The following is a 23,733-nucleotide window of genomic DNA, read 5'->3' as shown; positions in this document are numbered from 1 at the left end:
ACTTAAAGCATTTAGTTAAGCTGTTGTATGTGTGTATGGCTGTGTGTGCATGTTGTTAAGTCAGTCAAACAGGTGCTCCAGTTGTCGGTGTTAAGCAGCTGTGTGAAGGTTTGGCAGCAGAAATGACTGTTCAGTCATGCACTGCTGCATTTCTCACTGTGATTTACAGAGAGACTGACTAGAGACTCGACAGACAGGGGAAAAGTGAATTTAGGGGCATAGAAAAGAAACAGCAGAAGCAAAGTGAAGTGCAGAAACAGAGACAGAAAGGAGAGCTAAATAGTGCAGGAGAACAATGTGCTGTGAGTTGTGTACTTCTCATGTTTCTTTCCAAGAGTTCTTTGGACGGTGAATTTTTAGGTTCATTGATTCTTAAACTGGCCTGTAGCTGAGCTCTATTCCCAAAGGTCATAAACTCGGTGTAAAGAATCAATCATAGAGGGGTCTCGACAACCTTTATTTGATATAGCGAACTGGCCACTAGCTATTTACGGTTATTTTTAACTTAACTGATTTACCGATATCCACTCACACTGATATCCTAAACTTTTATTTACAGAGGCTTCATAGAGGCTGACTTAAAAATTAAATAAATAAAATATTCAGTGAGTGTGTAGTTATAAAATGGTCAGTTTCCACATCAAACTTCCAAAGGGATAAATTAAAAACAATCTTTTGTACTGTATATTTCTTATAAATTATCTTTGTGGTACAAGTTGATGAGAAGGAGGCCAACAGCAAATTTTGGTGGATGATGGATAACATATATTTGTATTTAAGCTCACAAAGTTATAGTTCTAAATGTTGGTGTTGCGTTTCATTAGATGTGAATGATTCACCAACTCTGTTGCCTTTGTGAGTACAAAGTCTAATCTTTGCTGAACTTCCCCAACAAATAATTACAAGTGTAGTAAATGAACACAGTGTAAATCTATAAGAAGGCATTGGGTCCAGCTCAATGTCAGTAATTAATTACTGACATTGATTATTATTGGTAATCAGGGGTTTTCACAGACAGCTGAAGCAGCTTACAGTGTTCTGAAATGCACAAAAGAGAGGTGACATTTCACTCTACAAAAGTTTATCAACTAAATTATCTCAAGAAAATATACAGAGATAATATATGATGAGACACTATACTCCCTCAGTGTAAATGGGTCGTTTTGGCTTTAGACCAAACTGTGTTATAGTGCTGGTTACATTCCCTGCACAAGATGTCTTCTGACAGGCAGAATATCATTGCTGACCCTTTAAGAATTGGCATGTTGTGCTTGAAACTTACGTGGACACGTTGATTGCAACCTAACCTGTATGTGTATTTGTGTGACTACAGAGGCAGTGCGACTGCAAAGAGAAGCTGCGTGGAACAAACACGGCCGTCAGTCAGCACAGCTGGAGGAGCTACTGAGATCCTTGGAGCACTGGAGTGATGTCACTGCCGGTCAACACGATGAAGCGAAGCTACAAGGTGTGTGTTTGAACATGTAGAGTAGTTAATTGAACACACAGTAGAAATAATAGAGTTTAATTTAAAGGCTTGAAACAAAAAGCGGACACATTTCCTACCATTAGTTCGGCTCTCTGTTGGTTCTGTTTTCGACTGTATTTCCAGGTCACATGACTGCTAAAAGTTTAGTGTATTCCCTTTGGTGTAGTATTGAAACATCCTTTTAGTTACCTCTCATTTCTAGAGAGGGCATTCATGTTTGAGGTTTTTTTCTGTCTGTTGTGAAACTGTTTTGTACCCTTTTGTGTGTGTTTCATATAACTGTTAGTCTGTTTGTGTGCTGACTGGATGCAGACTTGATGCAGCTGCTGACAGTGGAGCTGAAGGAGTTTTCTGATGGAGAGACGACCATAGCGCTCACTTCACTGACCACTGAGAATGAGGTACGTTTTTTTTTTCTTAACTTTATTAAATACAGTTATCCTGTGTTATTGAGCCACATTTAAATGGAAATTCTTTAAAGCATTATTGGCTAATTCATACACTTATTACTTGAGTTAATAGCCCCATTAGTCTGACTGTTTCTTTTTAATATATCATACTGATTGTACTGGGATATTCTCTACTGCTGTCCACTTGTCTATGTAAGTTGTTTTCAGTAAGGCTCGTGATAGGTCATGTTATCTTAGAGAGTTGGGAGAGAAAAACTGTTTCAAATAAAAGAAAACAAAATGACATTTAATTTAGTAAAAAGTTACTTTTGATGGCTTTAATGTTTTTGATACATCACACCTGTGCTGTGTCAATTTTAGGAGTTGTTGTAGTCTAGTGGAGGAGCCCCTCTGATGTTGTGATGTTCTGCATTTGGATGAGATGTAGATGAAGGCCTGAGAGCCTCACAAGCACTCGTGTATCACCTTCCTCCCCACTGACATCCAAAAATCCAACACACACACTGAAACATACACACATTTTCACACAAACAGTGTGCTTTAAGCCTTCAAGTCTCCCTGCTGCAACCTCTAATGTGTTCACCGCCCCCACCCCCACCCCTCCACCCAAAAGCACCCCCCCCCCCACCCAAAAAAAAAAAAAACACAACAGAAAAATCATTCATTATTTCTTTTATATCTCCTTCTCACTTTCAAAGCCCATTTTTCTCAGCGGCTGCCTAGTGTGCGGTATTAGGCTATGTGTAAAATAAATGATGTCTGTAGCCGTAGGGGTATGGCTCTGCCTCCCCCAGAAAACTACCTAACGTCCAAGGAACATTAAACACCCAGATCCTCGTTTAGCGAATAAATAACCATTCATTTGAATGGCTTTGTCTGTGTGTGTGCACCGGACTTTCTGTGCATATTTTACCAGCGCTGTGCCTACATGCTGTGTGTCAGGAGTGAGAGAGAGAGGGAGATAGAAAGAGAGAGGGAGAGAGAGGGCCCATTAAAGACTTAATATAGAATAAATGGCCAGGGGCCTGCATGTCGCCAGCAGACCCCAACTCCACAGCGTCATGGTGGGTTACTAATGACCTGAGATCGGGCTCCAAAATGAACTCCTTATATGCATGTCATTTGCAGTGTGTATATATTTATATATTATTTTTTAATTGTGTTTGAAAAGAGAGTAAAACGGTATGAGTGTCATTTATTGAGGGGGCTTAGGGAAGTTCTGCCTTAAATGATTCTTTCCAGAAAACTAAATAAATTAGATTCAATTAGTCTTTAATGGTTTATGTGCTATGTGTTTGTCCAAGTGTGTGTGTGTGTGTGTGTGTGTGTGTGTGTGTGTGTGTGTGTGTGTGTGTGTGTGTGTGTGTGTGTGTGTGTGTGTGTGTGTGTGTGTGTGTGTGTGTGTGTGTGTGTGTGTGTGTTTGATCACAGTTAAAGAGGACAGAGTTCGATTTTGGGGTAAAAAAAAAAGTCATGGCAGTGATTGCCTAGTTAGCAGAAGAAAAAGCTTGTGGTGTGTGGTGTAACGATATGGACACATCGTATAGGCTGACTAATGTATGTTTGTATACTGTACAAACATACATTAGTCAATCTGGGTGCTGCTCTATTATTGGAAAGAAAAGCGCAAATGAAATGAAATTCCTTCTTTCAGAATGACTTCAGTTGAAACTGTAACGAAAAATATTTCTGTCATTTCCTCAAACAATATTTCCATGTTTTCTACCAAGGGCACAATATATTACTTAAGAACTATCACGAAGACATATCACATGATGCTGCACATGAGCAACAGTGATATGAATATTTCTGTGAGGCTATGTGATGCATTTTTATAATACATATACAAACAGCTTTACTGAAGGTGTCATATTACATTTAATTAGCACAGTGGAGATAAAGCTGTAAAATCAGTGATCCACATATTGTTGTGTACTGTAAATATTGTTGTATTTATGAAAGATACTTTTTTTTGGCTGCCAACAATGGCCTGTTGTTTAGTTGATACATATGTCAAGTTTTTGGTATTTTTCTGTTGTTTTCATTCAACTCGTGCTGCTACAACTGCATCTCAACTGAGCATGTTCCCTTGTTGACATCCACTTTCGTAAGGTTCTTTGTGTAATATTTCCGCTTTCCAGAAACGGAATATGTCCAACAATTACCAGCTAAAGGTTCTGAATCTGAGTGAGTCACATTGCATCAAATACTTCTGCATTCAGAACACAGGCTGTGTTTTTATTGTTGAGTACCTGCCATTTATTTCTACTATTGCCTCACCAACTGCACCTTAATTATCACTGATGTTGTAAGAAGTCCTTGTAAAGAAGAGTTGCAGCGGTCACATCCACTGAAGCTTCCTTGTTCTAAGGTAGCAGCATTGTATCAGCTAGTTGGAGAGACATCACAGGAGCCAGAGGTGGTCAATTGACTTGCTCAAGGGCGCACAGTTGTTATGTAGCATCACTTGTAAAAGATATGAAAACTAGTGGCTATGTTGGTACAAGGTAACAGAGATGTTGGAGCTCAAATTATTTGACACAAAACACTAAAAACACATTGTTCACATATCAGTTGCAGTGAGTGTGAGTTTTTCATAGCTCAGAAATTAGCGCTGGCAGATGAAGCTTTGGTCGGATGAAGAGTTGTCATACTGTGGAGTTGATGAACTGTGGGAAGGACAGGAGCCCACTGCCACACACAAACACACAAATACAGCCATTAATATGTGAATAATGTGTTTTTGCCTGTGTTATTATGGTCATCAAAGTACTACAATATGTTCTGGAGTTCTTTGTTTTCTCTTTTCCAAGCTATTTCCTCTGCTCTCTTCTGCCATTTGTGTGATAGTAGAGAGGGGAAAAGTTCTAGTTTGACCTCTCACATAAACGCACACTAATTTAGTGTTCCAGACAGGTACAATAATACTTTTAATGATGTTTGTTTTCTCTGTATAGTAAACAGGATTTCATCTATTCCTCTGTGTGAGTGTGACCACTGTAACTGTGTGCGTATCAGCATCCTCATTCATTAATTTTCTGCCACTTATTCTGAGCCGGGTGGCAGCAGGTTAAGCCCTTCTCCCCAGCAAAGCTTTCCACCTTCTCTTGGGGGATCCCAAGGTGTTCCACAATCCAGAACAGATACTGTATATAAAGTCTGTCCATTGTGTCACACATCTACACCAGAGTCTCCTTCTAGTTGGGTGTGTCTGAAAAACCTCCAAAGGAACTGACTGCTTTCAATGCGATGGGGATCCGGCTCCACTCTATAGTCCTTCTGGATGTTTAAGCTCCCTACTTTGTGTCAACCCAGCCAACCTACAGAAGAAACTTATTTTGGCAGCTTGTGTTTATGATTTTCCATGATTCTTTAGTTTGGTATTCAAAGCTCATTACTAGGAGTGCGAACGTAGGTTGAGCGGAAAGTTTAAGGCTATCAGTCCCTTTTCAATTCTGCAATTACTGCAGATGCTGCACCTGTCTGTCTGTCCATTATCCAGCAGAGAACCATAGCGCAGGACTTGGAAGGGCTGTCTATCATCCCACATGCTTTTCACTTAACTGCATACCATCTCAGTGTGTCCTGAAGGTCACATCCTGATGGTGCCAACAGAACCACATCATCTGCAAAGAGTAAAGAGGCAATTCTAAAGGTTCCAAATCCAGACCCTGTCCTTCCCTTACTGTGCCCTGAGATCCCACCCATTAACATAACAAGTATAACCAGTGACGTGGGACAAACCTGACAGAGCCAAACACCTGCTGATACAGTAATACATATGAGTTAACATTATTTTGGATGTTTTTTACTTTTTCTGTTCTCATTGATTTTATATTTTGAGTTGTTCAGGTAGATTTGTTTGTTCTTCTTTTTCTGAGTTTGTGTATGTGTCCATCTCTCCATCTGAGCTATGCTTTAGGTTTTGTTCTGGCGACGTTGATTGTCTCTAATGCGTTGTTTGTTCACAGTCCTCCGGCCCTTCTGTTTGTTTATGCAGGGCCAGTTTTGCCCTACGCCACTTGCACAAATAATTATGCTCGCTAATGAAGGGGCCCGCAGCCACGGCACTCAGTAAATGCCTTTCTGATGAGAGGCACTAGGAGACAGCAGGTGCAGGGCGGGCCTCCCAGGGACTAAGATTGAAGACCAGGAAGCCCTGGTGCCCCGCCCCTCTATCCCTCCATTTTTCTATTAGGCTACTCTGTTTCTGGATCTTTCTGTCTTGTGCCATTGTGATGAGCATATTCATAAAGCCCCTACTGTTGTATCCATGTCAAATTATGGGATGGTTCAAATACCCCAATTGTTAGTCATAAAAATGTCTATTTACAGTAGCCTGGGATATGTTAATGCTTCTTTCTAACATAGTGTTAAGTTGTGGATTCTTACACAGTAATACCCTCATGGTATAAACACATTTGCAGGATTCAAAGATACATAGGCCTATGATCTGAAATTGTTTGGCTGCAACACACATTACACTGTGCATTTCATGTACAAAGGTATTGCAATTATTTACACACGTTTGTAACACTGCTGCTCGCAGTATCTTTCACTGATGTTTCTTCCTCATCATCTTTTATAAAGAAGGAAGAATCTTCTGATTCTTTCTCTTCCCCCATTTTCATTCTCCCCCTGTGGCTTCCTCAGGCTTTGAGGGCAAACAAATAAACAAAACAAAACATTTATAGACTCATCTTGGCCCCAAAATCCCCACACTTAGAGCTGGGTGAATGAAGCATGCGGAGAAGGCCCATATGAGATAGACAGAAAGACAATTGGGTTTCTTTCTCTGCAAACTTTCATACCACCCTCCCCCTTTTCCCTCTGTCTCTCCAAAAACTTCACAAGCAGTAATACGTGAGTGTGTGCGTGTGTGTGGGGGGGAGGGGGGGGATTGTGTGTGTGTGTGTGTGTGTGTGTGTGTGTGTGTGTGTGTGTGTGTGTGTGTGTGTGTGTGTGTGTGTGTGTGTGTGTGTGTGTGTGTGTGTGTGTGTGTGTGTGTGTGTGTGTGTGTGTGTGTGTGTGTGTGTGTGTGTGTGTGTGTGTGTGTGTGTGTGTGTGTGTGTGTGTGTGTACACAAAAGCGATTGGCTGTTGGTATGCGAACACGTGTGTGTGTGTGTGTGTGTGTGTGTGTGTGTGTGTGTGTGTGTGTGTGTGTGTGTGTGTGTGTGTGTGTGTGTGTGTGTGTGTGTGTGTGTGTGTGTGTGTGTGGCAAGTGGTATATGTTGCACATGTGTGCACGCATTTGCATGTGTGTGTTTGAGCAGGGTGGTGTCAGCTCGCTCCTTGCCACCCCATTTACTGTAGCTGTACCGCTGTGATCACAGACAGATGTATAAATCAAACCTCGCTTGATGGATTCATCAGGGTGGCGAAACGATCGCCTGAGAAGAACTCGCAACTCTCTTAGCATTCTGTGTTCTGACAGAAAGGGTATGCAAAGAGCCTAAATGGATGAACGCTTGATTAATTCTTTGCCGGAGATGTTGGCGACAGCAGGAAATGTGTTTTTGCTTTGACTGTGTTTGCACGGGAATTTACGCACGCGGGGCGTGAGTTATGAGGCCAGAGTTTTGTACCTAAGGCTATTGTGCATAATGACGGCAGGTTGGGAGAACTGCAAGCAGCCGCTAAAGACTTGCTACCTGTGGAGCAAAGACAACCAATGAGCGAGGGAGTGTGTGTGTGTGTGTGTGTGTAGGGTCGGGTGTGTATTGGGGCCTAGTGTGGGAGGAAGATGAAGCTGCAAACTGTGTTCGAGCAAGATATGAAGAGGCAAAGTGTGACATAAAAATAGGGAAGCAGGTGAGGGAGAGAAAAAAAGAAAGAAAATTTGGGTAAAAGAAACATAAAAAGTTAATGCCACAGGAAAAACAAAATAACGGCACAATGCACTACATTCTACAAAAGGGATGTACTCCCTTTTGCACAACAATGCTGTCACATGTATGACATGATCCTAAACTTGGGTTCAACCTGCTTTTGAACATTCATAATATTGGTTACGTACCCGTACTTGGTTATTTGCAACAGCAAATTAATAGAATAGTTGTTTTTAAATTTATTATAAAAGCTGAAGTTAAAATGCAGAAGTCAAAACTCCAGCGACACTTACAGTATGTGGAACAACTTTATTACTTTACTATAATAAGGAATAAAGGTTTTCCATATACTGCAAGTGTCTGCTGGAGTTTTGATCTCAATAGATTATTTTTCCCTCTTTGTGCACCATGACAGAGGGTGAAGCTACACCAGAAACATATTCTTTTTTCCAGGAAATGCTGCAGAAATTCTCTTGAACTACTTCTATCCATGGTCATCACATTATGAAAAGTTAACGCAGACCCTTCTTCGCTATAAAAATGAGCATAAATCAGGTTTGAGGAATTCTTTCAATTAAGACTTTTTTTTTTTTTTGCTGTTGTCACAATCATCATATTACCACACTTCCAGAAGAACAAAGTTCTTTGATCTAAACACATAACTCAAAAAGGTCAGATAACCTACAGCATGTTGACACTATCAAACATCAGCCTCACTGCCGATTAATATCAGTTCAACCCAGTTTCTGGTCTTAACCACTTCTTACTTTTTACATACTCATCATTTCTACACGACTTGCTCGTTCAGAACTAAACGTTTTCTGACTGATACTAATTGCCAATAATACTATTTTTTTTATATTTGCTTGAGCTCATCTGCAATTCGAATGAGGAAACAGACACAGTAAAGCTTTTCCAAGGTAATGTTTAAAAATAATTGCATAATTATAATATTACAAAACGTTTGACAATCTTTTTAGTATAATACAAATGTTATTTGTAATTATTGTATAACGAATATAGCTTCCAGTGAGTGACAGCTCTCTGCAAAACTTCAAAGTTATTAAAACAGTAAGTTAAATGTTTAAAGTAAAAGTCTTTATCATCTCTCAGCTGCCCAGAAGCTCAACAATTGAGAAGCAGATTCCTGTATCTGGATCCTGAGGTTCCTGGAGACAGTTAGCAAGTGGATTTTATATCCAACATGTTGATAATTTATAAGAAAAGGCAATCTGTGTATCTGGGGGTGGCAGAGGGAGAATGAGGAGGGGCAGGCGATATGAGTAGTAATTTACTCAGTTAAGAGCCAAATGGTAGACAGACTGTGGCCCTGCGTGTTATCGCAGAGATTTGCACTCGGCTCGTTTTCTCACTATATTTCCCTGCCCGTGTGTGTGTGTGTGTGTGTGTGTGTGTGTGTGTGTGTGTGTGTGTGTGTGTGTGTGTGTGTGTGTGTGTGTGTGTGTGTGTGTGTGTGTGTGTGTGTGTGTGTGTGTGTGTGTGTGTGTGTGTGTGTGTGTGTGTGTGTGTACGCAGTTTTGTGCATATGCACACAGTTGGGTGTGTAGTTTCAGAGTGCCAGCATCTTTTGAACATTTCCGTGTATATTGCACTGTAAATGAAGAAGACTTTATTGCTTTACTAGATCTCACGTGTGTACATACTGGTACATGTTTGTTCATAAACTGAGATTACAGTCGATGACTGTAGGTGGATTTAAGTGTGTATCTGCAAGTGTTAGAGTTACATGTGCTTTTACTTGTGCTTTTGAACTCATGTGAGTGAATATGTGTGTTTTAACGAATCTTTGGAGGCTTCATTGAACTCATCAGGATATCAGTGTTGAGAAATGGCGGTGTCAGTGAAGTGACAGTTGTGTGTGTGTGTGAGAGGATTGATGGGCCTGAGTCTGACAGCAGCCATATTGTGGAGAGAGAGAAGGATGGAGGGATGGAGGGAGGAACAAGGGGAGGAGTATTGCAGCCCCCTCATCCTTACAGGTTAATATTGACTCAGCCTGGGCAGAAACAGTGCCTGAAGCGCTCATCAATCACTTTCAGTGGACAAATGCGCTCACACATACACTCATGCTCAAACAGTGAGGAGGACCAAACACATCCTAATAACACTGCACAGAGGAAGAAAAAACAAGCACATGTCCAAACATAGGACTATTTGGACAGGTCAGACAACAAGAAAAGAAATGTGTTTTACAGGAAGGCCATACACACACATGAATATCAAACTTTATATATTAGTTTTACTCTAAATGCCTCTTTTGTTTAAAAGTTCTACTTAAACAAGCACAACAACAATTTTGAGAACTTCACAAAACAAACAGTTGTACAAAAAAACCTCAATTAATCAAGCAAATATGTTTCCAAAAGTATCACTTTGCACACTTTCTGCATAACCCTGCGTAGCAAATTATAGTTGCCATAACATTGTTGTTGTTAATCATTTCAGAGAGAACGAAAAAACAAGTTCCCTTGACAAACAAAACAATTAATTAATGCAACTTTCCATCCATCAATCATTGTGTGTGTCACTGAATTACCATAATCTGTGCATGGTAGCTGTTTTAAGAGCAAACAGTTAATTTCCAAACAATAAATCACAAAGTGTCTCTATACCCCTCTGTGCGCTTTGACAGCTTTGTCTCTCATTGCTACAGATGAAGGCTTACTTGAAAGCACTTAAATTTTACTAAATTAAATTAAATCATATGTGCAATAAAAGGCAGGGTCTATAAAACTTTCCCATACTAGCTGTAACCAAAATGTTTGGAAACCTTTATTAGTAATTATAAGATGACTGTGATCAAATTAAATGTTTGTAATTCTTCTACACTTTCAGGACTGGCATGGTTACTTGGATGGGATGAAATCGTTCAGTCATCGCCATGGTTACGATGGTCTTGTGGTTCTCTTGTCCATCAATGATACAGTTCATCATCCCCGCCAGCAGGTGGCTGTCTACTCCAACAACTCAGACATGTTAAACCAGGTAAATCAGCTGAAAGACTACTAACACAGCCCCTTCTACTGAATGCCAAGAATTAAATATACTGTAAGTACTGTCCCAGTTTGCACAGCTTGGTGATAATGATTGGTCTGTTTGAATTAGAGTTTCAGCGGCATGTTTTTTTTCATGGGTTTGTTTCAATTTTAAATGTTTCTGTATCGCAAGGTTTGTTTAGAGAATTGGATTGGGTGCTGCCCTACAGCAATGATCCTTGGGAGATGATGCTTTGAATCCAGACTGCATGTACTTGTCTATTAGGCAGACATCCTCACTCTTAGAAATATATAATTTAAAAAAAAACAAGACAAATCAGACAAGTTAGGTAGGATATTAAAATTAAGTGGCTCTCATTGCAGATCTGCTCTGAGTTGGAGGAGTCTTCCAGCTGGTCTCTTTCTGGTGAACTGGATGCCAGGGAGAATCTCCAGGTCTACCACATTCCTATAAACACCTCCGCATCCTATGGTACTCCTCCCGTGCTGGAGGAAGAGATCCGGGGCATCCTCAAGGACTTTGTCGACCGGAGGAGTTCTGTATTAGCCTGCCACCCCAGCAGTAGGACGTCCTCCACAGAGGGAGTAGCAGGCAGCGTGGAGTTCTCCCAGGGATCATCTGGCATCAATGACATGGATGGTTCTGACATAGAGAGAGCCGACGGAAGCAATGGAGATGTGGTGGCAATAGCAAGGTATAAAATGTATCTCTAAATTTATTTTTGTTTTATCCTCTTCAGTGAACGTCAGAGTTTTGACGAACATTGAGAAAATTAATTGACTGTTTGTTTTATCTCTGCAAATAGGGTGATGGAAGATGGTGAAGAGGACACAGGAGGTATCGGTGCCGGTGGGGAGCTTGTAAGCCCTGACAGTGGTATGACCACCATTCGTAGCAGCCGCTCCTCCAAGGAGAGTTCAGTGTTCCTTAGTGATGACAGTCCAGTCGGTGAGGTTATGGCAGGTGGAGGTCCAGTAGCAGCAGGGCCAGGAGGACTCTTCCTGAGAAACCCCTCTGCCCTGGGCTTGTCATCCCTCTCCCCTCCTGTCCCACCTGAGAGGAGGAAGCACCGCTCTAGCAGAAATAGGAATGATAACTTTGACCTGTTCAGTTTTGACCCACTACATGGCAGCGACCACTGTATGCCAGCAGGAGAGGAATTGGTAAATCCTGGAGAAAGAGGAGATGAAGGCAAAAGGAGAGCAGGGAGCTCCAGCCTATCAGAACTTGAAGAGCTAAGCATGGTAGATTTATCTGCTACCAACTCAATGGGAGGGCTTGAAAGTAGAGATTCCTCCATTGACCACCAAGGTAAAATCCATGAGAATGAGATGATTGACTCTGTGGTTCCTCCAACCCCAGTCAACAGTCTGGTAGGTAGCCGCCCTCCCAGTAGCTGTGGGGTCAGGTTTTTCCCGGAAGATGTAGTTGAAAGGATCAATGGCTTACAGCACAAAGACAGCGTATCTTCATCCTTGTCAGAGACCTGGGATGAACTTGGTTTTGACACCCAAGGAACATTTTCCTTAAACAACAATAATGCCTGGAACAGGCCCAAAGACTCTGAGAGCCCACAGAATCTTGTGGAAGAAGTTAGAGGCAAAGACTCAGTCGGTGACATGACAGACAGAGAAAGCAGTAAGGAGATCTTGAAGTCAGAGAATGCCCACCAGAAGGGAAAGAGTCTTGAGCCTCAGCTTAGTTTGATCACTGAGCAGACTCAGTCATATGACAACTGGAACACAGATTCTGTACTTAAGGAACAGTGGGGCCCCGTTACTTTGGCTGATCTTCAGTTGACACCACCAGAAGATGAGGTAACTGGAAAATGCAAAGCTGGTATCATGGGAGCAAAAGAAAGAATGGCCTCTTCATCAAGAAAGGAAACAATCCTGAACACTTTAACGCCAGACACATCTAAAGAAGAGGACGAAGGGGCCCAAGCAAAAAAAGGAAACCAACAGATGGAGCTCTTAAACTTCTGGACGTACTCAGCTCAGAAGGGATTTCTTAAATCGGATACCGGAACCACCATGTCTTACCCTGAATCACTTGATATGTGGAATATGACAATCCGGGATGACAGTCTCTCACTTCTCACAACCCCTGTCAACTTGTCTGAAAACTCAAGTTCTTTCGGTGGGATGAATCCCAATTTTAAGAGTGGTCCATCTGTGGAAAGCCCAATGGGATACGCTGATGGTGGAATGCAAATGTGGAACACCACTATACAGGAAGACAGCTCTTCCACAATAACAAGCCCTGAAGGACCTGAAAATGAAAAGTACCTCAGTCACATGGGATCATTGGATGTCAATGATTGTCTCGATATACATGCGAGCAAACAGGCAGAAGAAGAAAGAGCTAGTGAGAAGGAGAGTGGAATGCGTAAAGTACAAAGTCCTGAAGAAGTTGGATGGAGAGGACATGAATACAATGTGAAAATAGTCATAGAGGCCGCGGAGGGTGAAGAAACAGGGGACAATGACATGCAGAGTGTTCAGAGGCAACAGTCCACCCTGCAGATCTCGGCATCTAAACAAACAAAAGACGAAACTTCCACTTACCAAGGCACTGACAGGTGGGATTTACCTGTCAGTGGCATGGTGACCTCCACCTCCGAATATGACAATGTAGGAGCTGGTGCATGGAGCCTGACATCCTCCCCTGATGTCTATGGTAGCCCTGTTGTAGACATGATACAGTTAGAAGGGCAGTCTAGCCCGTTTATAGCTGTGACCAAACCAATTCAGAGGCACAATGAATATCAGAAGTCTGATCCTGTGAGAGAACAGCCAGCCAACCAAGTGTTCCTATTTGAGGGAACAAGTGAGTTGGGTCACATGACCAGTAGTCAGGGAAGTTCAGTTGACAGAAGCAGAAAAGGGTCGGAGGAGGTCGACTGGAAAGAGAGACCCAGTAGTCATTCCCCATTTGTTCTGGTGGAATACTCCACCACCACTCAGCAAATTTCAGAGAGTCCCGAGGGAGCCGCTGAAACTCTAGTTCAAACGGACCAATCATTATCACCAAACTATGCAAACTGGGACAGTCCATTTTCAAAGAAACATGATGGCTCAGAATCAACTTCAGCATCACATGATCAAGCAATCAAAATGACCCACAATGAAGATGAGTTTGCTATTGAAAGCCCAGAAGGGGAAAACACAGAGAGCAATGGAAATGTGGCGGGCAAAATAACAGAAACTATATCTCTGAGCTCCAGCCCTGGGGGGGTGAGGGACGCGCTGAATAGCCCTGACAGCCTTCATGCAGGGAGTCAAGATAAACTTGGTTCCAGTTCTGATTCATTCTCAGGCCTAGAAATGGAATATATCATTGTGTCTGGCACAGTGAAAGAAACCAAGAGAGAGTGTCATGATATGCCAAAACAGGGTGACAGGCAATCAAAAGGAACAAGAAAGTCCATGGAGACATTTAGCATGCTGTCCTATGCTGCTAAAGTACTGCAAACTCAGGCCCAAAGTGCACATCGAGATCATCAGGAGAACACACTGCAAAGCAACCAAAACCAGATCAGAGGTCTTGACGGTGCAACTAGTGCAGATACAGAGGTGCCAGAAATGATCAGTCCCAGTCAATCAAAAAATAACTCTGAAGCTTTTCATCAATCAGATTCAAGACAAACTGTTTGCAGTCAATCACAGGTAGAAGAGGGAAACTATGACAATGAATCAAGAGTTGGGGCCAGAAGTGTGTCTCCCTCATTAAGATATCCATCAGATCATTTCCTGAAAACCAGAGAGGAAGTTTATGTCCATTCACAGATCTCGATGGAAGATTCAGATGAGGGTGGACAGTCACCATCTGCACCTCTATCTTGTCCCACTTCCTTGGGCAACTTTCAAGCCTGGGGAGGCAAGTTAGTGAGGCAGGACACATCTCAAACCACATCCGAACAACAATCCCCTGTTTTCACCAACAGTTCGGTCTCTCACACGAGCTCTCTGATTGGCACCCCAATAAGTGAACTGTGTATTTCTGCTGACAAAGGACTTGGATTACCATTTTCTGGAGATTTAATGGAAGAGGAGAATGACGAGGAGGAGCCAGAGGAGGAAACTGAAATAAGGCAGACAAGCCTTCCAAAATGGACCTCAGAAGTACAAAGTAAGAGGGAAGACCAACAACAGTTGGAATCTTCTGACTTGCTGAGTTTTACTGAGGACCTGATTGGAGGTTCTTCATTTCAAGAAACAGATTTTCAAACACAGCCAAAGAGGAATGCATTTCTAAAGGACACAGTGGATTACTATAATGGACAACATCTAAGGACAGATGATTGGTCTATTCAACAACAGACTGCCGACCACGAAGCTTCCCAAGATAGTTATTCACCTGTTTTAAGGTAAGCAACACACCGGAATTAAAATGCTTATGCCCTTTGCCCCAATACGGTGGAAGTGGAGGGAGTTTAACCTCCACATCAGGAAGATGCAGAGATATCTCTACAGCATTGCTGGTTTTGTTCATGTTTCCTGCATTCAGGCACCTAACAACCAGTGAATGAACATGCACACATGTGCCTGTCCTGCTCACACTCACGCACACACACACACACACACACACACACACACACACACACACACACACACACACACACACACACACACACACACACACACACACACACACACACACACACACACACACACACACACACACACACACACACACCGATACACACCGACCACCCCTCCCCTCACTTCCCCTTAGTTCTACAATAGATTTTTGAGTCTTTTGACAATCTTTTCACAATGAAGTCTGTCCAATGAATATTCGAATCACTGAACAGACTGTAAAAATTAAGCTAGAAGGCCCTCCTGAGGAATAGAGTGTGGAGATCCGTGTGTCTATTTGTGTGTGCATGTTGGATGGATGAGTGCCTGACTGACAGAAAGGATGAGAGAATAAATGAATCTGCCTGTATATAATATATGTGCGAGTATATGCGAAAAAGAAACACACCGCATGTGTATGTGGGTGTATTTCATGTGTTCAGCAGCAAGGTTTGATCTGCTGCTGTGTGTGTGTGTGTGTGTGTGTGTGTGTGTGTGTGTGTGTGTGTGTGTGTGTGTGTGTGTGTGTGTGTGTGTGTGTGTGTGTGTGTGTGTGTGTGTGTGTGTGTGTTTATAAATCTGTTTACGCCTCATTAAATATGCATTACCTGCCTCATTACAGCAGGATCCCCGACACAGCTGATGGAAACAGCTCCCCTAGCTCTCTTACAAGGTGTTGGTATGAGTGTATGTATGCAACTCTGTGTGGGAGTGTGTGCATAGGTAATAGCCAGTGCAACAGAGAATAAAAACTGTCTTTGTAGCTTCAACTTTACATTAGCAAATAGTGCAGATGTCTTCTATGTCTGTGTTAGCCTCTGTGTAATTGTTTTTAATACACTGTATGTGAAGCAGACTCTGGGTACTATTGCAGACAAGGATGGAATAGGGTTTTATATGAGATAGTGTCCCTCGATGTTTAGCTGTGAGGCAAAAATCAGATTTTATTTTTGGATTTAAATATTTCTGAAAGTGTCCAGAGATAATTCAGTATTACTAAAAAAAAACAGTCTCCTTGAGGTCTAACACGTGTGTTTTTAAATTTGCATTTCATTCCTAAAAAAACAACAAAAACCATACATTATAGACGGTATGTAAAAGTAGAACTAGCTTTGGGGCTGAAAAATGAGGCCAATGTAGAAGTGCTTTAAACTGCACTATCACAGTGGTGCCATCAGAGGTGGGCTTCAAAATTACTCTGGCTCTACAGACTCCCATTCAACTTCTCTAATGAAATACAAAGTCAGTACGTTTTTTTCTACAAGTCATTACGGTCTCATTCACTAAAGTCACTCCTCCTTATTAGTTTTCTGACAGTCCATCTGAAAATAATCCTGTTATTAATTGGGTATTAGGCCTCAAAAAGCAGCAGGTTTAGCTGCGTGTCTGTTAATTGTGTGTTTAATGTATAGATTAAAGTTGTACCAAAAAATGTTGCGTAGATGATATGGGTATCACTGTACTTCATGTGTATTGAATTTTTTCTGAATTTTTCCTTCTCTTTGTACTGATCCCTTATTCCCATAAAAGATACCAGGAAGTGACCTCACAACTGTCATCCCAGCCAACCAATGAAAAGGCTGCATACCAGTGGACAGGACGTCAGAACACAACTCAGGGTCAAACCCACTATGGGTACAACTACCACCACATTGACCAAAGAACTGCAAACCAGTGCACCTACTCAGCCTGTGCAGATACCAAATCCAGCAGTCAGCAAAACACCACAGACGTGTATGCTGAGTTTACAACTGATGCCGCACCTATACAGTACAGAGCTGAGCAGACGGAGAGCTACTTTGAAGCTGGAGTTGATGCCCAGTACAGCCTGGATGATGCAGGTTTCAAGTGTCAGTACACAACTGAAAGCCAGTACATAGGTGACTCCAGGTCTATGTGCACGTCTGAACTCCAGTACTCTCAGTATGAGTCAGACCACACTCATTATCAGTTTGACCGGCAGCCATGCTACCAGTCAGATGCCCACCCTGAGTCAGAAGATCATGCACGGTATGTGCCGGAGGGATATGTTCATTTTCTCTTGTCAAGGTGAGCTTCCACTCATGCAGACTCAATTTTTACCTTCAGTAAGTTCAACGGCTTCAGTACTGTGTAACACACTGCTCTCTGGGATCTAATAATATCTAATACTGGTATCAACTAAAAGTCCATCCCCTTTGTAAACTAGCTTTGGCGAGTCGGTATATCATATCAATATAGTACAGATAAAAGTTTTTTTTTTACTGGTCTGTGTAAAACGTTGAAACATTACTAAAGTGGTTTTCTGTCCATCCTAAATGAGAGAAAGTGGTAGACCAACAGTGGATCTGCATAGGTTTTCCAAAGGGTAAGATGCAATACTGTCTTTGACCACAAGGAGGCACTACGTATCAATTTAAAACCATTATCTAACCTTTAGCAGTCTTACTTAAAAAAAAAAAAAAAATTGTTAAGAAAGCAGCCAAAGGTTGTCAAATCAAGCCTAAATTAGCACGTTTAAAAATATTTAATTTATAATTTTATCACTATACAGAAACTGATAACCACAGCAAAAGGGTTGATGGATCAGTGGAGTTGAGGTCCTGTTTATCATGTTATGTTCAAGTCTCTTACAACAATAGTCACATATCCAAATATTCACTTAAACAAATTTTTCTTGCTCTAATAATTTCTCCTGTCCATACTGGCTACTTAGGTTAGGTTAGGTAGTTAAAGATAACTTCCTAACAAAACATCCAGTGGATGAGATGGGAAAAAAAAAAAGTTCCATGTGAAACAATCGTCTCGAATCTAAAGGCATATGTCTTAAAAGACAGGGAATGTGTCAAAGTATGGCTTCGCCAAAATCAAATTTCTACAGAATGTCCAAAATAAAAGTATTTTTCTGCTGTCAGTATTCAGTTGGTGTGAATTTGCATACATGTACTTCCTGTATGTGCATTTGTGCGCGTGTTCAGCTTTTTTAATTGTTCCTGTTAGCAGTTGTGTTGTGGCACTTGTTTTGCCCCACTTTGTAATTCTGATGACCCCCTCTTTGGGATACACGACCCCTCCCCTGTTTTTTTTACTCTGTGTGTGTGTGTGTGTGTGTGTGTGTGTGTGTGTGTGTGTGTGTGTGTGTGTGTGTGTGTGTGTGTGTGTGTGTACACGTGTTTGTCTGCGCACATACACTGCAGACCTTTCCATAATCAAGTGGTCATGTGACTTGATTGTGGAAAGAGTGGTACAGTCCTCATGTTGGAGGAAGACAGGTTGAGAGGAAGGTGGGTGACCTAAGATAGATTTAAAAAGTACAAAAAAATATTTGCGTGTCTTTGTGTCAATAATTATGTGTGCTGGTCTCTCTGTACTGTTCCCCTCTATTGTTAGCGGGCCTTATGCTAATCAGAGTCTGTTAGAGGGGCTGTGGATGGGGGGAGGTAGCAACACTGCTCAGTATTGTTTCCTCAGCCCACACGTGCACCCTGGGAATGAAGCAGCGAGTCAGTTTCTCTCCCATCTGTTTTGTCGCTACTCCAATCTTTTATGTCAAATGAACAGATTTTAAACTCTTCTCCATTCAGTGTCATGGGAACAGTTAGGTTCTTTTACTTTGTAGATGATTGTGTTTGGCTTGTTTGCCCCAATACTGTGTGTAGTTGTGCCTCTGGTGGCAGTGGTTATAGCAACGATAATTTACGTTGTGGCTCATTACTGTATTGCTGTGCCTCCAAGCAGACAGTCCCAACAGGGAGCTGGTGCAGTAGGGGTGACGATGAAGACGGCCTCCAGTGAGGAAGCTGCAGATGAGCTGGATAATAGAGAAGGTAAAAAAAAAAAAAAAAAAACTAACAGACAATGTTCTTTTCTTTTTTTTTTTTAAGTCTTTTGGAGTTTTTCTTCATCTTACCTAAAGTGTAAAAGGTTTGAGGTCTTAAAGATAAAATTGAAAGATGGCTATTAATGATTATTGTTTTGTGGAGCTTTCAAACACTGTTGTTAAAGACATATTTTAGCTGTCTGAAGGAATATTGTTTTAAGAGGATTACTTGGATGTACTGACAGATTATTAATACAAATGTAACTGTACTCTCACTTTTGGAATTTTGTCTTCTGTTGTTAAAAAAATAAAATTGTGAGGCGTTCAAATGATAGTTCCTAGCAATATTTTGGAAAGAAGCAAAACAAAATAGAAAACTTAAGACAATTAAACTTACTCTATCTGAACAGACCCTCCCTCTTCAGTGGATACATCAGGCGGGTCTAATCAAAGGAGGAAGTTGGCAGCTCCACCAATGAACGTGTCACTGGATCGCAGTGAGGGGTCTCTTCTCTCAGAAGATGCCCTGGATACAGAGGATGAGGCATTGGATACTGGGGATGAACTAGATGTCAACATAGATGAGCTGGACACACCTGACGAGGCCGACTCCCTGGAGTTCAACAGACATGGTGAGATTCGTCTACAAATAATTCTACATGCACACGGGAGACAACGGACAGACACGTGAACACACGTTTATTATTTATTATAAACAACAAAAGAAGACAAATCATTACAAATTACAGGCATACTGCACAATTCAGAAAGAATAGGCTACAGTATGCAGTCACATGCAATATGTGCTAGTTGCAGCGTACATTGTTTACACACATTTCGCCATCAGTCAACAGAGTTGTACAAGAAAAAGAAAATCAGAACAGTGCTGGTCTTTCTGCACCAAAACCACTGTCAAATCTCTCCCATATTTATTGTATAATTATGTTATGTCATCTTGTAAAATGTTCACATCATGTTTTTCACAAACAGAGGACTCAGAAGATTCTAATCTGGGTGCAGGAGCACCATCAAGTGATCCAATCGCAGACCACACAGCAGCTGAGGAGAGCAGTGACAGCAGGCTGTGGAGGAGTGTGGTGATTGGAGAGCAGGAGCATCGCATTGATATGAAGTGCATTGAGCCATACAAAAGAGTCATTTCTCATGGAGGTATGTAAACATAAAGGCTTCCAATCAGTTTCTCCTATATGTTTCTTAGCTTAGGATGATTTGAAATCTGCTTATGTCCGCTCTTCAATTCCCCCCATCGAGTTTTGTCTTGCTTTGTTTGGTAGAATCGTGCATTTACTTGATTATTTTATGCTTTGAACACTTTTTTACTCCGAGGAAAGAACTTGAATTAGTGGGTCAATATATTTTTAGAAAAATTGGACGAGAAGAATGCGTGGGTTCTCTCCGGGTACTACGGCTTCGTCCCACCGTCCAAAAACATGCATCTCAGGTTAATTAGTGATTCTACAAATTGCTGTTAGGTGTGAATGAGAGCGTGAATGGGCTTTGTTTGTCTGTCTCTATGTGTTGGCCCTGTGATGGACTGGTGACCTGTCCAGGGTGTACCCTGCCTTCGCCCAAAGTGAGCTGGGATAGGCTCCAGCCCCCCCATGACCCTGTTCAGGATAAAGCGGGTACAGAGGAATCCTTTGCAAATTTAAGAAAAAGCGTTTGAGAAAACAGTTTCATACAGATGAGAGCACAGGTTTGTGCATTTGCACTGCCAGAGACACCCAGTGTAACTGTTGTCTTTGTGTCTGTGTTTTGTGTTTTCAGGTTATTATGCTGAACAGAATGCCATTATCGTGTTTGCAGCATGTTTCCTTCCAGACAGCGACTGTGACAATTACAACTACGTAATGGAAAACCTTTTTCTGTAGGTAAAGCTTCACTACAAGCCCATGTGCAACATGTTTACAACATCATCTCATTTCAAAACTATGGGGATTAAGTTGCTGTAGTGGCAGTCCCCACTCTTTTAGGGAGGCTTTCCTCAAGATATTGGAGCCTGATTGGAGCCTAGTTGAAAATTTGTGCACACTAAACTTGGAAAGGAATTTCCTTATGGAACTGGCTTCCTGCACAAGGATAATGTCATGTTAAAGTATTAAGGGGAATTTCCTAAACTGTTGAAAGCAAGCTTTGGTAGCACTGTTTGGCATAAAATATCATGATATTCTGTATCTGTAGTCCAAACTATATAAAATAGCCTGAGACCAGAACTACACGAATAAATGTGCACGGTACTTTAAATGTGAAATTCTGTATATTATAGCTTTGAATTAACAAGAAAATTGGTTTCACTTTTTGTTGCAGTCCCTATGTATGCATAAATGCCAGTCTAACAGTGTTTTCAATTGTCTCTGTATTTGTAGGTATGTAATAAGTACCTTGGAACTAATGGTGGCAGAAGATTACATGATTGTTTACCTGAATGGTGCCACTCCTCGCAGGAGGATGCCTGGATTTACTTGGATGAAAAGGTGCTACCAAATGATAGACAGAAGGTAATATTTACACAAACAAATTCACAGCGAACTTAATGCATAATATTGTAATGTTGAACATTCTCCCACAGTTTTGTTCTCTGACGACAGATTTGATTATCACATACATTACATGTGTTAATGATATTATTATGCTATTCTTCGGAAAGTCTAAAGCACACCATAAGGAAGAATTTCAAAAACATTTGTTTCCTCAAAATAAAGAGGAATCCAAAGCATCCTTGAATAGAAAAGTGGCAATTAAATCAGCAGCACCTACCATTTAAGTTAGTTAAACTAGTGTACTACCTCAATGTTGTTGTGGTGCCCATCAGGCACGATTGTATGTGTGTAACAGAAAACAAATGTAAACGTAAAGATCAGTTTATACAATACAATTTATGCAATGACATTTTTTTTCCAGTTAAGGTTGCATGGTGAAATAGTATTCTATTCTAATGACCAATGATATTTGATGATGTTACAGTAATAGGTGACATCTAAGTCATATGAGAGCCTGTGGCATGTTAATGATACGTAACCAAGAAAAATTCAAACATAAGCTGCCACTTTACACAACTTGACAAAGACTTGGATATTATGTACAGTATAAACTCAGTGATTCTTTAGGTTAGTTTTATCATTTATGTATGACTTCCTTTCTTGTGGTTAATATTCATAATATTTTTGAATATCCCTCATTAGTTATTGGGATTGTTACAGTGAGTACTACTTTTTTTTTTTTCCAATCAATGACTTGTTGATTATATGTATTGAGTTGCTTTTTAATGTGATCCAAAAATAAAGATGAGTGATGAGGCCATTTACTCTTTACCAAACAATAATTTAATCAGGATGCCAAGTATTGTCAATAAGTCATTATTATTAAAAAGTTAGTAAGTTATTGTTATCACTGAAAATCTACTACTCTTTAACACCACCTCTGCCTCTCCTCTTGTCCCACAGACTGAAGAAAAACCTAAAGATGTTCATCATCGTTCATCCTTCCTGGTTCATACGGACTTTGCTGGGAATCACCAGACCCTTCATAAGGTCTCATTATTGTCATTTACATGGAGAAAACAAAAAATAGAACACTATTAACTATTTTATATTGATAAATACAGTATATCTCGGCTCCCAAAACATACTGGGCAGAATTAAAAACAAAGCATCATAAAGCATTTCACTCTCCCCATCCTTTGGCATATATTGAGATCTGTTAGCATATTGAAATACGACAGCTCTGTGGCTCTAACTATTTTCAAAAGGATTATTTAATCACACTGGATATCCATGAGCCAATTTACCCCACCACAGTGATGTAATCAGCTCACTTAAATAGACATTACTGAAACAAACCTTTATGACTTCTTTGTTTTTTTCTACAGCTCCAAGTTCAGCAGTAAGATCAAGTATGTGAATAGTCTGCGGGAGCTTGGACAAATTATCCCAATGGAGTACGTCCACATTCCACCCAGCATCGTCAAGTGAGTCACACTTTATCAATGTTCAATGTATGAATCTGCACTTTACTTTTGTTGGCCACACAAGGAGAAAACAGCAATATCTTGCTCTGTGGCATATTCCCCTTGTGTAAACAACTTGCAGGTGGTCATTAGATTTTTTGTTTTTTTTGTTTTGTTTTTTAAATATATTAACAATGTTGCCACGAGTTACCGCACCCTCTTTCCTCACTATGATTTTGTAAAATGTTGTGACACCTTTTCAATTTAAAATGGAAATTACTACTTGTTTGTCATGTCTGTAGAAGCTGAGACAAACCGTCAAGTCTTTTGTTTGTAGCAACTGTGTAGGCTAAAATAACATAAGTATGTACAGTATACTTAATATACTCAGTATAAGGTACTGTATATCATTAAGCTGCAAACATGGTTAATGCTTTATTTGAGTCTGTACCTTTAGATATTTTTGTGTGCTTTGTCTTGACTTTCTTAGGTCTTAAATGCCAGTCAATTTAATTTATATTTAACCTCATCACATAATGTATACTTTTTAGCAAGTCCCATCCAGAAATACACACTGACTTTCCTTAGAAATGGAGAACAAACAGTGCAAACTTGTATTCCAAATGCCTGAATTAGGCAT

General features: G+C 40.8%; 1 protein-coding gene across 9 annotated transcripts in view; it reads left to right on the top strand.

Moving 5' to 3' along the window:
* LOC138621393 (protein prune homolog 2-like) overlaps nucleotides 1-23,733 on the top strand; it is a 36,252-nt gene that overhangs the window by 8,026 nt on the left and 4,493 nt on the right. For 4 of the 9 annotated variants that reach the window (XM_069699407.1, XM_069699408.1, XM_069699405.1 and 1 more), the window contains exons 5-18: nucleotides 1,334-1,468; nucleotides 1,802-1,890; nucleotides 10,586-10,735; nucleotides 11,110-11,441; nucleotides 11,553-15,116; nucleotides 16,858-17,376; nucleotides 19,045-19,133; nucleotides 19,537-19,758; nucleotides 20,117-20,296; nucleotides 20,698-20,772; nucleotides 20,915-21,014; nucleotides 21,514-21,645; nucleotides 22,591-22,677; nucleotides 23,016-23,114. In XM_069699407.1, the coding sequence (XP_069555508.1) occupies nucleotides 1,334-1,468; nucleotides 1,802-1,890; nucleotides 10,586-10,735; nucleotides 11,110-11,441; nucleotides 11,553-15,116; nucleotides 16,858-17,376; nucleotides 19,045-19,133; nucleotides 19,537-19,758; nucleotides 20,117-20,296; nucleotides 20,698-20,772; nucleotides 20,915-21,014; nucleotides 21,514-21,645; nucleotides 22,591-22,677; nucleotides 23,016-23,114 (5,773 nt within the window). Of the gene's footprint in view, nucleotides 1-1,333; nucleotides 1,469-1,775; nucleotides 1,891-10,585; nucleotides 10,736-11,109; nucleotides 11,442-11,552; nucleotides 15,117-16,857; nucleotides 17,377-19,044; nucleotides 19,134-19,536; nucleotides 19,759-20,116; nucleotides 20,297-20,697; nucleotides 20,773-20,914; nucleotides 21,015-21,513; nucleotides 21,646-22,590; nucleotides 22,678-23,015; nucleotides 23,115-23,733 lie in introns of those variants that run through there. The other 5 variants (XM_069699410.1, XM_069699409.1, XM_069699413.1 and 2 more) reach the window with 4 other exon arrangements.

Source organism: Brachyistius frenatus, unplaced genomic scaffold, assembly GCF_029030835.1.
Source record: "Brachyistius frenatus isolate BFR_SWC_R1_liver_20210118 unplaced genomic scaffold, ASM2903083v1 Contig_30, whole genome shotgun sequence".
NCBI lineage: Eukaryota > Metazoa > Chordata > Actinopteri > Embiotocidae > Brachyistius > Brachyistius frenatus.
Note: the sequence above shows the minus strand (reverse complement) of the source record. Positions and strands in the feature narration are given on the sequence as shown.